The sequence below is a fragment of the Amblyomma mixtum genome, chromosome 2, assembly GCF_055824585.1.
Source record: "Amblyomma mixtum isolate Tamu chromosome 2, ASM5582458v1, whole genome shotgun sequence".
Lineage (NCBI taxonomy): Eukaryota > Metazoa > Arthropoda > Arachnida > Ixodida > Ixodidae > Amblyomma > Amblyomma mixtum.
In genome coordinates, this window is record NC_143013.1 from 38398672 (window position 1) to 38412321 (window position 13650).

A 13650-nucleotide genomic window follows, 5' to 3' on the forward strand; every position below is an offset into this window, starting at 1 on the left:
TGGCGACGGCACGACGGGACGACACAGAGCTGGGCAGACGAGGTTCAATACTTACTGTGTGTAGCGACGTCCTGTCGTCTGCTAGTGTAGTCTCATTGCGACGCAATGGGCTCTTATTTTTTAAACGTCTTTCCCGAAGACTTCGCTGGTCTCCCCGCTAAGTTGACGGCGCAACAGGTAGGCATTGTCATGGAAAAAGACGAGAACGGCGAAAAGACAAAATGCTAAGTGAGAAAACAAAACTGGATCTGAAAAACCGTGCTGAGGTCCGATTTCGTGCACTGCCAAAGGCTGACTTCCGGGACAAGGCCGCTTACTTCCGGTGGCTTCACTTTCGGGCTCTCAATGCGCCATCCAGCCCCCTAGTGGAGATCAGTGGTGCACACTGCCGACACCTCTGCAGCCAATTCTCTAGCACTTGCGAAGCACCAGCGATGCTCATGTCTGCATGGCGTTATTCCCTTGTTCGGCTGTGCCACATGACAGACCGCACTAAATATTCAAGCGATATTTGCAAAGCAGTTACACTCACCATACAGTGCGGTTTTTCTGCATATTTCGATAAACAATTTCAGACTAGGTTTTTGCTAGACGACGGCATTCAGCTGTGTCTAAAGTGGTGTACTATTAGTTGCGGGATTTGTCTTGGCTTCAATAGAGGAATAATCACAGGATGAATTGCCTCTTCGTGAGCGAGGTGTCGCACCATTTGTAAGAATGCACGCTTCGTAGTGATACAGCTTGTGCTAGAATTAAAGGGCTATTTTACATCTTTGTTGACGCCTGTGCTGTACTGTGAGCTCTCCTTTCTATATTATCAATTATGTCACATTTCGGCTGAAATAGTATTAGCTAAAAAAATAATACCCATTTCCGAACGCTTGCTGTCAAGTACCTTTGCTCTGTCGCGGTTTTATGCATTTACTCCCCCGGCAAGGAGCAGGATATATATGTACTATTAACGACACATGAAGATTCAAATAACTAACGATACTGCACATTTCTGAGGCGAGCTAATCTGGTCCGTGCCGCTGCTGTATCTCGAACTACAAAAAAAAACACGCGAAGATAGTGAGCTCTATCACGTGGTCATTAAGAGAAACGCTCATGCTCTACGTCAGAGCAACTAGTTCACCTCTGGTCAATAGCCCGTATGATAGCTTATATGTTCCTGCAAGCGACCTAGGTAGACGAGTAGTAATAGCACAAGATTTGTACGCATTTCGATCAATCAACAAATTGCCTAATCAAGCGACTGACTCATTATTCACTTAAAATATTAGTTTTGCTCAAGGAGTAAAACCGCGAGAAATTAATTAATTCAACACTGCATTAAACAATTATTCATTGTACAAATGAAGATAAGGCTGTACTTCAGAAGCACGTTTAACAACATGGTGCGCCAAGTGTAGAGGGTCAGTTTTTCGAACGAGAGCTGCTTCCTTCACGGCGCACCTAGGCCCGCAAAAAGAAATGAAGAGGAGAGGGAGGTGAAAGAGGTACAAGAGGTCGAACGCCTAATGCAACTAACGTCGTCGTTATTTCTGCCGGCGCCAATAAAATAAAACACCCTCGGACGCAGAGCTCCCGTCGCCGCCCATCGGGGTCAAAGTGGACGACATCGGCAAGAGGTCGGTGCGGGTCTCGTGGAAAAAGCCATTCGCCGAGGTCACCCACTTCCTCCTGCGCTATTGGAGAGAGAACGGTGGGTGCTCTCCCTTCGGCCTCGGGGCCCAATGTGCCGCCATCTCTCTCTTGCTTCCTATCTGGCCCTCCCGACGCATATATTGCTTTTCCGATGCCAGTCAGAGAAGGTACATTTTCTGGAGCCCGTAACGGTCTTAGAAACCGTCGCCGGATTGCCGGTATCGTTAAAACAGAGAGAGATGTCATGATAGGCGTCGAGAGGAAATACTGGCACCGCCCACTCTTCTTTACGCCCTATGTGCGTTGGTGGTGTAAGTGTCTTGCGAGAAGCGTACGGCCTATCCCGACATTTGCGTTGCCTGATACCATCTAGTGTTCACATTACTGTTTCCTAGCATCGTGCATTAGCCGCATTTCAAAGACAACTTTGGAGTTATATCGCAAAGCTACATTCCGCCCAGGTTATTAAAGGAAGTTGATGAATGCTTACTCCGGAGGCAGAGTATGTCCTTGAAACCCATTGTTTACACAGCCGTTAAATTTGTCGCCCCCCCCCCCCCCTTCTTTTCCACTGAATAAACCGAGAATTTTACAAGAGGCACTTGTACCAGTTTTTCGCACTAGCTGAAACGCACGGCTTTCTCAAGTGTGCTGACGTTTTACTGTCCTCTTTTTGTGAATGAAAACGACTGATGGTTATTGCGAGGTACAACGGCGCGCGTTGCAGCATTGATAACTTTTTCGAGCAGAACACAAACATCTGAAATAAATAATATCAGTTCTTACTGCTGACAGCTCTGGTAAAATGGTCTCGTCAGGCTTGTATTCCAAGCTCTCTAGCACTCTTCTTGGCTTCACACTGCAATCGACTTAATATTGTAGCTGAAATTTTCGCTCAACATCTTGCGAAAAACACATACAGGCTTTTGGTCAAATTACTTGTTCGTTGAAATAGGACCATTCTTCTTTTTCCTTTGACCGTTTCAAACTAGAGCTTCTCCGTTCCGAACAAATCGGTTGTGAATTCTGCTTTGTCTGGTGGGTTCGCTGGCGGTGAATATATACGTCGGGCTTTCGCTTTGTCCGGTCTCCCCCAAAATCACGAACAATGAGCGATAAAGCGCTGCGATGGAAGAGTAGACCTTATGAGGGGAACATTAAACATGAAAGTTCGTCCAGTGAGGGAAGAGGGCTTCTTTCTCTGTCGAGGCGCTACTGGACGTTAGACTTCCATCATGAAAGTGCGATGGGTAGACATCATAAGTGCTAAACATTAATAGTCGAGTTAATTTATTTCCCCAAATATTTAATTTTTTGCACCGCACAGAGAACACCTCAGGACGGCTTGCGAACAGGCTTTTACAGTCAAACTACGTCACAGTAAGCACCACATTCCTCATCGCGTGCTCGTCGCCACCGAGAGTAAAAGCAAACAGAGACCCCAAAACCAATCGAGCGAGCCTGACGGTCCCTTCCCCAGGCCACGCATCCCTTTATTTGCTAGTCAAAGCTTAGTTCGTCTTTGTCTTTCCGCTTCTCACTTCCTATTCCGGGTCCTCCGGAGGCAACCGTATTCCACCCACGTTTAACCTTTGTGTGTCCCCACACTTCCCTTTTCCTTTCCTTTCCCTACCATCATCCTGTCCCTCGGCATTTATTCATCCCCTTCTTTCTTCCCGAACGGCCAAGATCAATCATCCACGAGACCATGTCCTCCGAACTTTTCCTCTTTCTTTTCTTCCCTTCTCCCATCACCTCTTGTCTGGCGAAGTTTCTGTGTTCTCGCGCGCGGAGCCTCCGCTCAGCTAGCCGCGTCCACAAAGGAGGCAGCTGCAGCGGTAAACGAATCAATTTCCCCTCTCTGCGGTGACAGGCAGGGGCCGGAAGCTGTCCAGCGCCACCGTTGCGGGCACCGAGACGTCCACGTACCTCCAGGACCTGCAGCCGGGCACCGAGTACTCGGGACACCTCGTCTCGCAGAACGACGTCGGCCTCAGCGGGCCGTCGGTGGCCATGCACTTCGTCACCAGCGAAGAAGGTGCGTGCGCAACCATTTCTCGCTTCTGTCTCGACCGCGGCGCCCCGCCCAAATGGTCGCCGCACAAGACACCCCCCCCCCCCCCCCCCTCCTTCCGCTGCCCACGAACAAAACAAAGTTGTCCCCCCCTCTGCAATCTCGGGTTTGCGCTGTGTGTGTTTGCTGGACTCGGAAATCGCCAGCGCAGCTCGAAAAAGATGGACGCGCCGCTACTGCGTGATAAAAGACGCATTTGTGTGTGCATGCCCGTTTCAGTATATTGCTGAGTGCGTGCGTTCTTCTCTTCTCCTCTTCCTTAGCACAATGTCTCAGGTTCCCACCCATCCCTTCGCTGTTTCCCCGGTAGCCTGAAGCCGTCCAGTGGTGCCACGAGTACCTGTTTTGCTCACTTTTTTTCCCTATCAGCCTTATTTCTAAATCACCGCCTGCAACCGCGCCCACTGTATTACCGTTTTCTTTCTCGCGGCAAAAAGCAAGCTATCCACTGTCTCTTTCAGACCCGGGGTTATGCTTTGCTCGCAAAAACTGCGCGAAATCAGGAGGAAAAGTTGTCTTGTTGGCATGCATTCATATTTGCAGCAGCGGCGCCAAATAACAAGACCAGGGGAGACTACATTAAACAAGGGCTCGTCGTGTGCCGCTTTTTCTGATAGTTGGTTATTTTACGCTGCTGTTACCGTTACGTACGTGAAATCATCTGCCATGCTCGACTATGTTTGCACTGATGCACTCCTGTTTGTTTGCTTTTTGTGGTTTTCTTTGCTTCTATTTCAATAATAAGTAGAGCGCGACCAAAAGCTGCAGCATCCCGTTTCTCAGAACCAATCTACGACAGAACCACTATGAAGATGAACTTATTAAACAAACTGCGAAACATTTCGTCAGATAATATAGCGCAGAAAAAATAACACAATATGTCCCCGAGCGGGATCGAAACTAGCTAGGGAAAAAGTTTCTCCAAATATTGTGGCTCACTATGAAGAAAATGTGCCTCGCTCACAGCCCTGCTTTCATTGCAGCTCCGTCAGCGCCACCGACAGATGTGCATTCGACTCCACTCGGAGAAAAAGAACTCATGGTGATGTGGAAGGTTTGTGCACCGTCTTTCTTCACCACCGTAAACTACATTTCCTGCCTTGTGAATACAGCTACTGGGAAATTTTGGCTTAGGCCTGCATCTATCTGTTTTAAATCGAAATAAAGTCTGCGAGTGATCCGAGGAAAAAGTTTTCTTTGTAAACACTTCAAGTTTTCTTTGAAAATTTGCTCTCCCTAACTAGTAGCAACCATCGCCCATATAAGGGTAAGCGCTTGAAAAACTCCGAACGCTGTGCATGAGCCTAGAGGACGAGCAAAGGTTGTAAACGACTATAGCTTCCAACGACAGGCGTTTTTTGCGAAGATTAAAAGCAGCCGTGTCGTACCAAACATAAGACTTAAAGTAGCTCCAATCTGCTCAAGGACACCAATTGTACATTGTATTTATTATCTTTTAACAGAAATATCTGTTAACAAAGACACTCTAGTCATAAGCTTCACTCGAATACACTTCGCTCGCTGGCGGGTTGAAATGAAATTGTCTTTCAGAAGAAGCAGATGGAGCGAAGCCTAAGACCATATTTAAATCGTTTTTTTTCTCCGCCACATCACGATAAATCAGAGTATAAATTAATAGAAAAATCGTAACGAGAAATCAGCGCTTTTCTTCACGATTGATGAATGAAGGCGAACAAAGGGCAGCTAATGGCATTACAGACGTGGCGTAATTACGAATCCATTCAACTAAGCGCTCGATCAATGAGGCCTTAATGAAACTGCTGCTGTGCTGTTCCCCCTCCCCTTAAACACATGCACATGCACGCAAACTTTTCCCTCCGCCTCTTCTCCATCTCTTCCCCTCATCGTCTCGGTTGGAAATCGCGTCCTGTTTCAACTTGCATCCCGCTCATTACTTTTACAAAAAAAAAAAAGGGACCTCCCGCCGAGCACCGGAACGGGAAGATCCAGGGCTACTACGTCGGCTACAAGGCGTACGACTCGAACCTGCCCTACAGTTACCAGACCGTCACGGGCGGCGCAGAGTCGGCGGTGCTCAAGGATCTCAAGCCCAGCACGGCTTACTCCATAATCGTGCAGGCCTTCAACAGAGCCGGACAAAGCCCCTCGTCGCACCAAATCGCGGTGCACCCCTTCGCGGCCGGTAAGCCCGCCGCTTCCCCGGTGCCTTCCTTTTAACTCGCGCTCGCATGCGGGGCCAATAATCCTTCCCGCTTGATCTCGGGTGCCCAGTCTTTCCACCTTTCTTCCTTCTTTCTCTCATTCCTGCATTTCCTTCTTTCGTTCTATTCCTCGCCGCGCTAACCCGTGTATGCGCGGCCCGGGGCAGCTGGAATCAAAGAACCCGGCTTCGTGTTTCCATAATTGAGTGGCGAGGGCGGGGCGCGCAGACACTGACTGAGCCCGTTCGTTTCTGTCCCTGTGCTCTGTCCCTGCCCCGTCGACCGGACAGGGATGCCGGGGCCGCCGAGTTTCTTCACCAGCGAGGTGACCTGCTGTTCGGTGCTGCTGACCGTCACATCCAAGCACAAGCCGACGGACGGTGTGACGCGTGAGTTTGAACGAGCTAAGCCTGGGGACGATCAATTTAGACCACAACGTTAGTTAAATAAGGGGTTGTCGTTGAAATCATAATAAAGATCTGGTTTAATTTCACAGTGTACATAATAATTTGCGATGCCTCAATATTTTCGTACTCTTGGCAGAAATATAATGAAGGCTCAAAATAAATGCAATTTCCAAAGTGCTTTGCGAAATGAGACTCTTTTTTTTTTCCTACATTTTCACATGACAGAACCTGCGTAGCTACGGTATTGCACGAATACTTGTGTTTGATGCTCCCATTCGTTACTGCAGCCCACTAATGTCCTAACCAAATTTCTAAAATTTGCCTATGGGGAAAAAAGACGCCACCTTCAATGCGAGTTCCCTAATTAAAGAGCTCTCCGTCTACCATGGAAACGCTGGGAAGTGCAAAGTTCGTATTTGGATGGGTTAGTGTTCGGTTCGAGAACGTTGGTTCCGCTTAGGAAGCATAGTAGCGCCCAGAATTCTCCGCCTTGTCCACAGAATAATTTTTAACGGCACATTTTTTCCTGCTGTATTAAAGTTATCGACGATGAGTTCTTGGCATTAGTCGCGTATGAAAATTACCGAAGCATTTATCTCGGAAGGAGGTTTCCCTCGAAAAAAAAAGGTGTATTCTGATGCCAACGAATCCTCGTCTTCGGCAATGCACCAGCCAAACGGCAATCAGACGGCACACGGTAGCATAGGCAAAGGTATGTCCCAAGACAGCGCATGCACTGTTAAAACAGTTACCCTCGTCGTAACGGGCTGAGTAGAGATTAGTCGCGCAGCGCCGCATCGCACGCTGACGGCTTCCCGTGGGCTGGTGGTGCGACGCAGAGTACCTGGTGATGTACAAGACCCCCGAGGGCACCTGGCGCTCGGTGTACTTTCCGCCGCACGCGCGTAGGATGCTTCTTCGCGGCCTTCAGAGGGACATGCAGTACGAGGTGCGCCTGGCCGCCTACAACCTCGAAGGGCGGGGGCAGCTCTCCGGGCCGGCCTCGTTCACCACGCTCGGACGCGGTGAGTCCCCGCCGCCCACTCGACGAGCACGAAACACCGCTTTCGACGACAGACTGTTTAAGCACACTCTTATTGTGCGAATGCTACGGCAAGCGCCAGCAGTAAAGTAACTGGCACCGCCAGTGCACTGGCGTGGTTTGTACCCGCCAGCGCCGATAAGAGTTGCAGCAGTGTGCGAGAGAAGAGTGCTTACAAACACATCGATTTCTGTTAGTTTTTACCCGAGCTAGTTGGTCTTGTTACACTGTATACGTAACAGGCTAGAAAATTTACCTTTTCTTCCAGAAACCAAGACAATGCAGCAATCGGGCTGCTTGTTTCTTTCCTTGGTCGCTGAAGAGAAGTGTTTGTTTACGTGGTGTTGCCGCCAGTCATTCACTTCAATTTCGACTGCTACCTCGATAGGTTTGAAGAATTCTTCAGCAAGGTAGCTATAGTAGAATCCTCTCTAACAATTATCTGACTTTCAGATTTCCAGCTGCTTAATGTCAGCACCATGTGACTGGGTAGCGGAGAGAGTAGAATTAAGCCACTGACGCACAGACAGTTTCAGTGAAGGCAGGGGACTTATTCGAGCTGACGCAGAAAGACAGTGGCCCCGAAGTATTGAAACGACCTTGATTCAAAATGGGCGAATTTGTCGCGGAACTGTTCGCTAGTACTCTTCACCACGGAAGCGTATATGTGCTCTTCCATGCGTCTGTGCACTTTCCGAAAGAGGAAACGAAAAAATTATTGATGCGCCAAGAGAGCTTGGAGGTCAGCCGCTGCTGGTCGGCTAAGACTCTTCAAATCGCGCACTTCAACAGAGCCTAAGTATTTTCGAAACTCCATGTTTCCAAGCGCACGAAATCCGCGAGCTAAGCCAATGACTTCTAGCCGGACGGCCCCAATCTGAAGCCGTCGGGATCCGGCTATGGACGCCGGTAATGAAGCCAGTATAAACATCCACAGCCCGCTAATATCCCATACCCTGGCTCTCATCTATCATGCTCTCTCTCTCTCTAACTCCGTCTTTTGTTTTCCGGATTTTTCCCTTTCTCTCGAAACCCCGTCGATGCGTGGCCGAAGCCAGGCCAAGCACCGAGCGAGCCTGGCTCCGCGTGGTTCAGATAGCGCTGCTGAATAACGCGTTGCTATGACGACGTATTCCTCTCGCGCATCAAGCCCGGAGAAGCAGTCTCGCCGAAACTAACCTTCCTATTCCCTCAGCCCTTCTGCCACCCCGTTGCTTTCATTTTGGACCTCTTTTTTTACACCCCCCCCCCCCCCCCCCCCCGTTCCCCACCTCCGTTTACTTCTTCCGGTAGCAGCTGCAGGTGTTCCTTCCCGGTCGCCAGGCTCGAACAATATTGACGTTCTGCGTGTGCGTTCTTCAAGGAACGTGCTGGCCTTTCTCTTGTTTTCTTGTATTTACGTTTCTGTTTATTCTCGAGTATCGAAGGATCACCCGTTTTGACGCCGTCTGAGTTTCCCGTTGCTTTTTTTCTTTCTCTCCTTGCTCTCGTTTCGAAGCTATCCTATCACGCGTGGCTTTTCACGAGAGTGCGTAAAATATGAGGCCGACTACGTAACACGCGGCCAGATTTCAATGGAACTGCCCCCGAGCGCTTGAGTTATTCTGTAGCGCGCCCGTTCCCTCGCCATCTGCGGAATCTTTCACCGGGCATCTGCTCTGAGTTTTCGTAAGCGCATTCGAGCTCCTTTGCAGCGGCCCAGCCAATGCAGCCTTTTCTCCCTTTACAGATCATGTTGCCCGGAGGCTGTTTGCGTGCACGTTGTTGGGGCGCCGTTCATTCATGATGCGGTCAGGATTCAAAGGAGCGCAGGGTGAAGACTGATTCTATTCGTGCGAGGCGCAGAAATGCCGCTACTTTCGTTGGGTTCACATTTCATTCGTGCGAGGCGCAGAAATGCCGCTACTTTCATTGGGTCCACATTTCCTCCCGCTTTTTGAAAGATAGAGCGCTTTGTACGTAAGTTTAATCTAATGCCGCCACATTCGCGCATCTCTGTACACGCTAGCGCATAGATGGACGGGCCTATGTCGTGTTTTTTCCCGGCCGTGTTCACTCATTTGTGCGTGAACATCTATTTTCTGCGCTGTTTTCTATGCTCCTCTTTGCGTGCGTGTCTCTAAGCGTGCTTGTGCATGAGTGAACACCCTGTGAAGCCCTGTTCGCGAATACATACTTAATGTGTTACGTATTTATGAGCTGAGAAGAGGTGTGCAGTCTTGGTAATCAAAGCACGCGAGAGTGAAAGATACCCACTCAAGAAGCCGTTGTTCGTTATTTCCCCTCCCCATTCTGCAGTGATCGCAGTGCTAAAACAGGAGCTCGATGGTTCTGCATATCCGCTGTCTTCGCGCTACTCTGTGCACTCTGCAACTTTGCGCGCTATTCTGTGCCAGAGCAGGGCTGTACACTACTCTGGCGCACGTGACGTACGAGACAAAATGGACTTTCGCACATGAAGTGCGATGAGTGCATGTCCGCTTTCTGTGTTGTCCGTCGTGTGTCAGATTAGCGCAGTGAACAGTAGTGAGTGGTCATTCGGAGAACAAGCGGTTTCAGGCGGTCATCTGATATTCATTTTGTTCTACACCTCTCTTGTACACCCTTAAGGTGACGCAAATCTTTGATACGTTCTTGGGTGATGACGTCGTGTTGGAAGGTCTTGCCCTCTGTGTTACGTCAATACCTGCACGTGTTTTCACGCGTAGACTTGAGAAAACTGAAAGCACAGTTAGCACCTTTTATTATTGGGTCAACTTACGACTTCATTTGCGATAATTTTGACAAAATAGACTGCTGGAATGGTTTACAACTAATATTAAATAACTCCCTGTCCCCTTATGAGTGGTTGCACACAGCAACATGATTTCCTTGGTTTTCTTATAGAGTCCATGGTATAGAGTGGTTGGTCAGATCGTTCTTGACAATCACAAAGTGAAAAAGTGAAGGAAAACCTCAGAGTGCCTGCCAATGTTTCGACAAGAGGACTTGCCGAAACATTGGCAAAAACCCTAAGGTTGTCCGTCCTTGTTCACTTTGTGATTGTTCTTTTTATGCCATACCACTTGTCATACGAATGCTTTGTTTGATTCGTATGCTTGTATAGTATTTCCTTGTTGTACGTTGTTAGTTTATAGTCTTAGCACGAAATATGGTGGACGGCTCAACTGTTCGGTTGCAGTGGGTTTATTTTGACCACTTGTACACCTGAGATTGTCTATATCTCGCTAACCTGCCTGTGTGCGATTGCTTCGGCTATAAACACTAGATTTATAGCCATGCCGATCGCTAGAAATCGCGCTCACAATCTCGCTTTCGTGAATCGAGGGCCTGGGGCAATAAGCGAGGGCTATAGATTGCGCTAGTTCACCAAAAAGGACAAGCGCAACGTGTTATGTAATCTGACTCTGACTGTACACGAACCGCAAGAGGATTAAGCTGAAGCGGTCGGCGCCCACCCGCAGGCTCGTGGGACGACGGAGAGGCGGTGGAAGCGGCGGAAGTGCCTTTCTACCTGCGCGCCCAAGTTCTGGTGCCCGTGGCGGTGTCGTTCGGCATCATCGTCATCTCGGTAGTCGCTGCGCTTGCCTACTACAGGCGGACGCTGGGCGGCCACGGTAAGCGCGAGCGTGCTCTCATTATATGCACACGCGCGGAAGAAACGTGCTCCGCTAAGACGCACTGGAAAAGATGTGTGTCGTCGAGTGCCTTGATTAGACTTAATCAGCGAGCGCCTTCCAACATGTCGTGTGCACTAATTTTCTTTCTTTATTGTTCATAACAAATAATAGTAAGTGCGAGGGGCACGGCAGCTGCCAAAAAGACTTTCAAGCTTTCTAAAAAGAAGTGCTAGCATGTTACCATTCTACTCATGCTGTGTTATAAATTGTTAAAAACACGCAGAAATAATCTTAGTTCCTGTTAGTGCTACTAATTACAAAAAAAAATCCTGTCAACCAAAGAGAATGCACCGAAAGCTTCAATAACAAAGTTGCAATGGCACCGATAAAAGCAGCAGTTAACAGTGTTTCGTACCACTAACCCGTGTGGAAAATTGTTTTCAGCACTTGGAAAAAAACGCGCAAAATCACTTGGTGCAGGAGTGTGTGCTTGACATACACCGCGCCTGACAGCGCTCATTCAGTGGCCCTTGATGCGACGATTTCAGGCTTGCGCAGCCACACTCCCTGTCAGATCGCTCCACCAACTGCAGTTTTGTCATCCTGCTCATCTGGGATTTCGCAGGCTTTGTTGAGAGCACCTTGGAATAAACATCAAAAATAAAACATTTAATTTTGCTATCTGTGGTTCCATTCAGTGAAGCTCAACTTTCTAATTGACATTGTTCGTGTATCTCTATAGCTTCAATAATTTTTCAGTTATTATGCGCTAATTACTAATACTGATCCGAAGTAAAAAAGCATGCCTGTTAGCTCTCGGAGGCTACCTACAAAACTGTTTCATTTTCACTGCTGCAGTTCCAGCGAACACTTTTTTGTAACCCTTGATTTAAATTACTTGGGACGCCCTGCATACAGTTGCTGTCCCCGATATGTCTGGCCTGGTCTGAAGTGCCACGTCATCTCGAGTTATGCGCTAATAACACAAAACGAGCGCAATCCCTAAAGTTATATTCTCTTCATATTGATGCGTGGTGGCAAGCCGAGGAACCGAACGACATGATGACCGATGAAATATGATTTTAATGGCTGCGGTCCTAGCGCGAGCGCTCCGTCCCGCGCCACAGCCCGCTTCTTCGTCATCTACTTCGTAACAATATGTTCAGCCGATCTAGCCACTTCCAGCATTGGTTGCCATGTCAATATATAGACTAATGCACTATAAACTATAAATTCGGATACTTTCACGTACTTTCACTTTGTTATTGTTGTTGTCGCCGTTGTTGTCACCGTTGTTGTTGCTGTTGTTGTCGCCGTCGCCGTCGTTATTGTCGTCGTCGTCTTTGTTGTAGTCGTTGTTGTTGTCGTTGTTGTCGTTGTTGTCGTTGTTGTCGTTGTTGTCGTTGTTGTCGTTGTTGTCGTTGTTGCCATTGTTGCCATTGTTGTCGTCGTTGTCGTTGTTGTCGTTGTTGTCGTTGTTGTCGTTGTTGTCGTTGTTGAATTCCATTCTCCTTCCTCTTCGTCGCCGTCACTCCCCTTCGCGCAGGGATCCACGTCAAGTACGAGAGTTGTGTGCAGAGCCGTAACAGCGGCCACTGGCAGGGCGTGGCCGGCGCCGCGTCGAGGTCGTCGTACGCGAGACGCAGTGTGGCCGAGTCCACCGTGTACGACACGCCGTGGGACGCACAGGCTGCGCTGGCCGCTGCCAACCAGACGGTGTCCGTAAGTGTGGCAACGTGTGCAGAGACGCACCAAGGCTCTCTGGTCCCACTCTTGCCCTGAAAGCTCCATTTAAGCCGGTCTTTTTTTTAGAAGTTTTATGTTAGCTGCTTGCGGAGAAAGAAGGCAAGATGCAAGATCTGTAATAAATCCTGAATGTAGTCCTGTGTACCACTACTGAGGATGCTTGGCGTACGCCAGAGTGCATTGCGTTTAGTTTCGTGCAGAAAACGGCAGTTGTCTGTTATGAGTGCTTAACTAAATAGCTTCTTCTTTAATCTGAACACATCCTCGGTCGTGCTGGAATTCAGTGAATGCTCTTTCGCGCTGATCGTACGACAACGATTCTGTCTTTCTCCCGCAGATATACGACGGCAACTACTCACGACTCAAGGGACGTGGTTCCAACTCTCACCTCGCTCTCGACGCGTCTTCCTCCACTGACAAAAATCAGTGACGCCATTTAGCGCGATGCCGTGATTTTATAACGTCGCACCTGTCTTCCTCTTTATAATATGCAGCGAGCGTTTGCGCATGTGAAAGTTAAAAAGAAGGAACGGGTTCCTTCAAGCTTATAAACGTGATGCCGCTGAGAGACTTTTTTTTAGCACATTGACGACCTCTTTCAACAAGTTTAGCGTCGCAAAACGTCCTTTTTTGAATCTGATACTTTGGTGTGCCTACTTAAGAGCAGGAATTTTTCGCCACTCCAGAAAACTAACTGGAACGAATTTCTCTGCTGGTTTACGCTCGTTTATATCTCGAAAGATTTTATTTCACTTTTTCGATGGTCTGATGCATGTTATATATACACTCTCAAGCTTAACTTGTGTGCACGATATTTCTCTACACGACAATAACGGATACCACTGGTAATGTCTATGAATTTTGCGCACGAACCTATAAGTGGTAGTTAGTACACAAAAACTTCACAACAAACCTACGTGCGCGGAGTGAG

At 48.5% G+C, this 13650-nt stretch overlaps 1 protein-coding gene across 1 annotated transcript in view; it reads left to right on the top strand.

Annotated features, from left to right (window-relative positions):
• LOC149359020 (cell adhesion molecule Dscam1-like) overlaps window positions 1-13183 on the top strand; it is a 38583-nt gene extending 25400 nt beyond the window's left edge. The window contains exons 7-15 of the mRNA XM_089571197.1: window positions 1583-1705; window positions 3521-3685; window positions 4705-4775; window positions 5657-5885; window positions 6195-6293; window positions 7151-7336; window positions 10818-10970; window positions 12520-12695; window positions 13057-13183. Coding sequence (XP_089427323.1) covers window positions 1583-1705; window positions 3521-3685; window positions 4705-4775; window positions 5657-5885; window positions 6195-6293; window positions 7151-7336; window positions 10818-10970; window positions 12520-12695; window positions 13057-13149 — 1295 coding nt within the window. The 3' untranslated portion in view covers window positions 13150-13183. The remainder of the gene's footprint in view (window positions 1-1582; window positions 1706-3520; window positions 3686-4704; window positions 4776-5656; window positions 5886-6194; window positions 6294-7150; window positions 7337-10817; window positions 10971-12519; window positions 12696-13056) is intronic.
• Window positions 13184-13650: the final 467 nt, after the last annotated feature.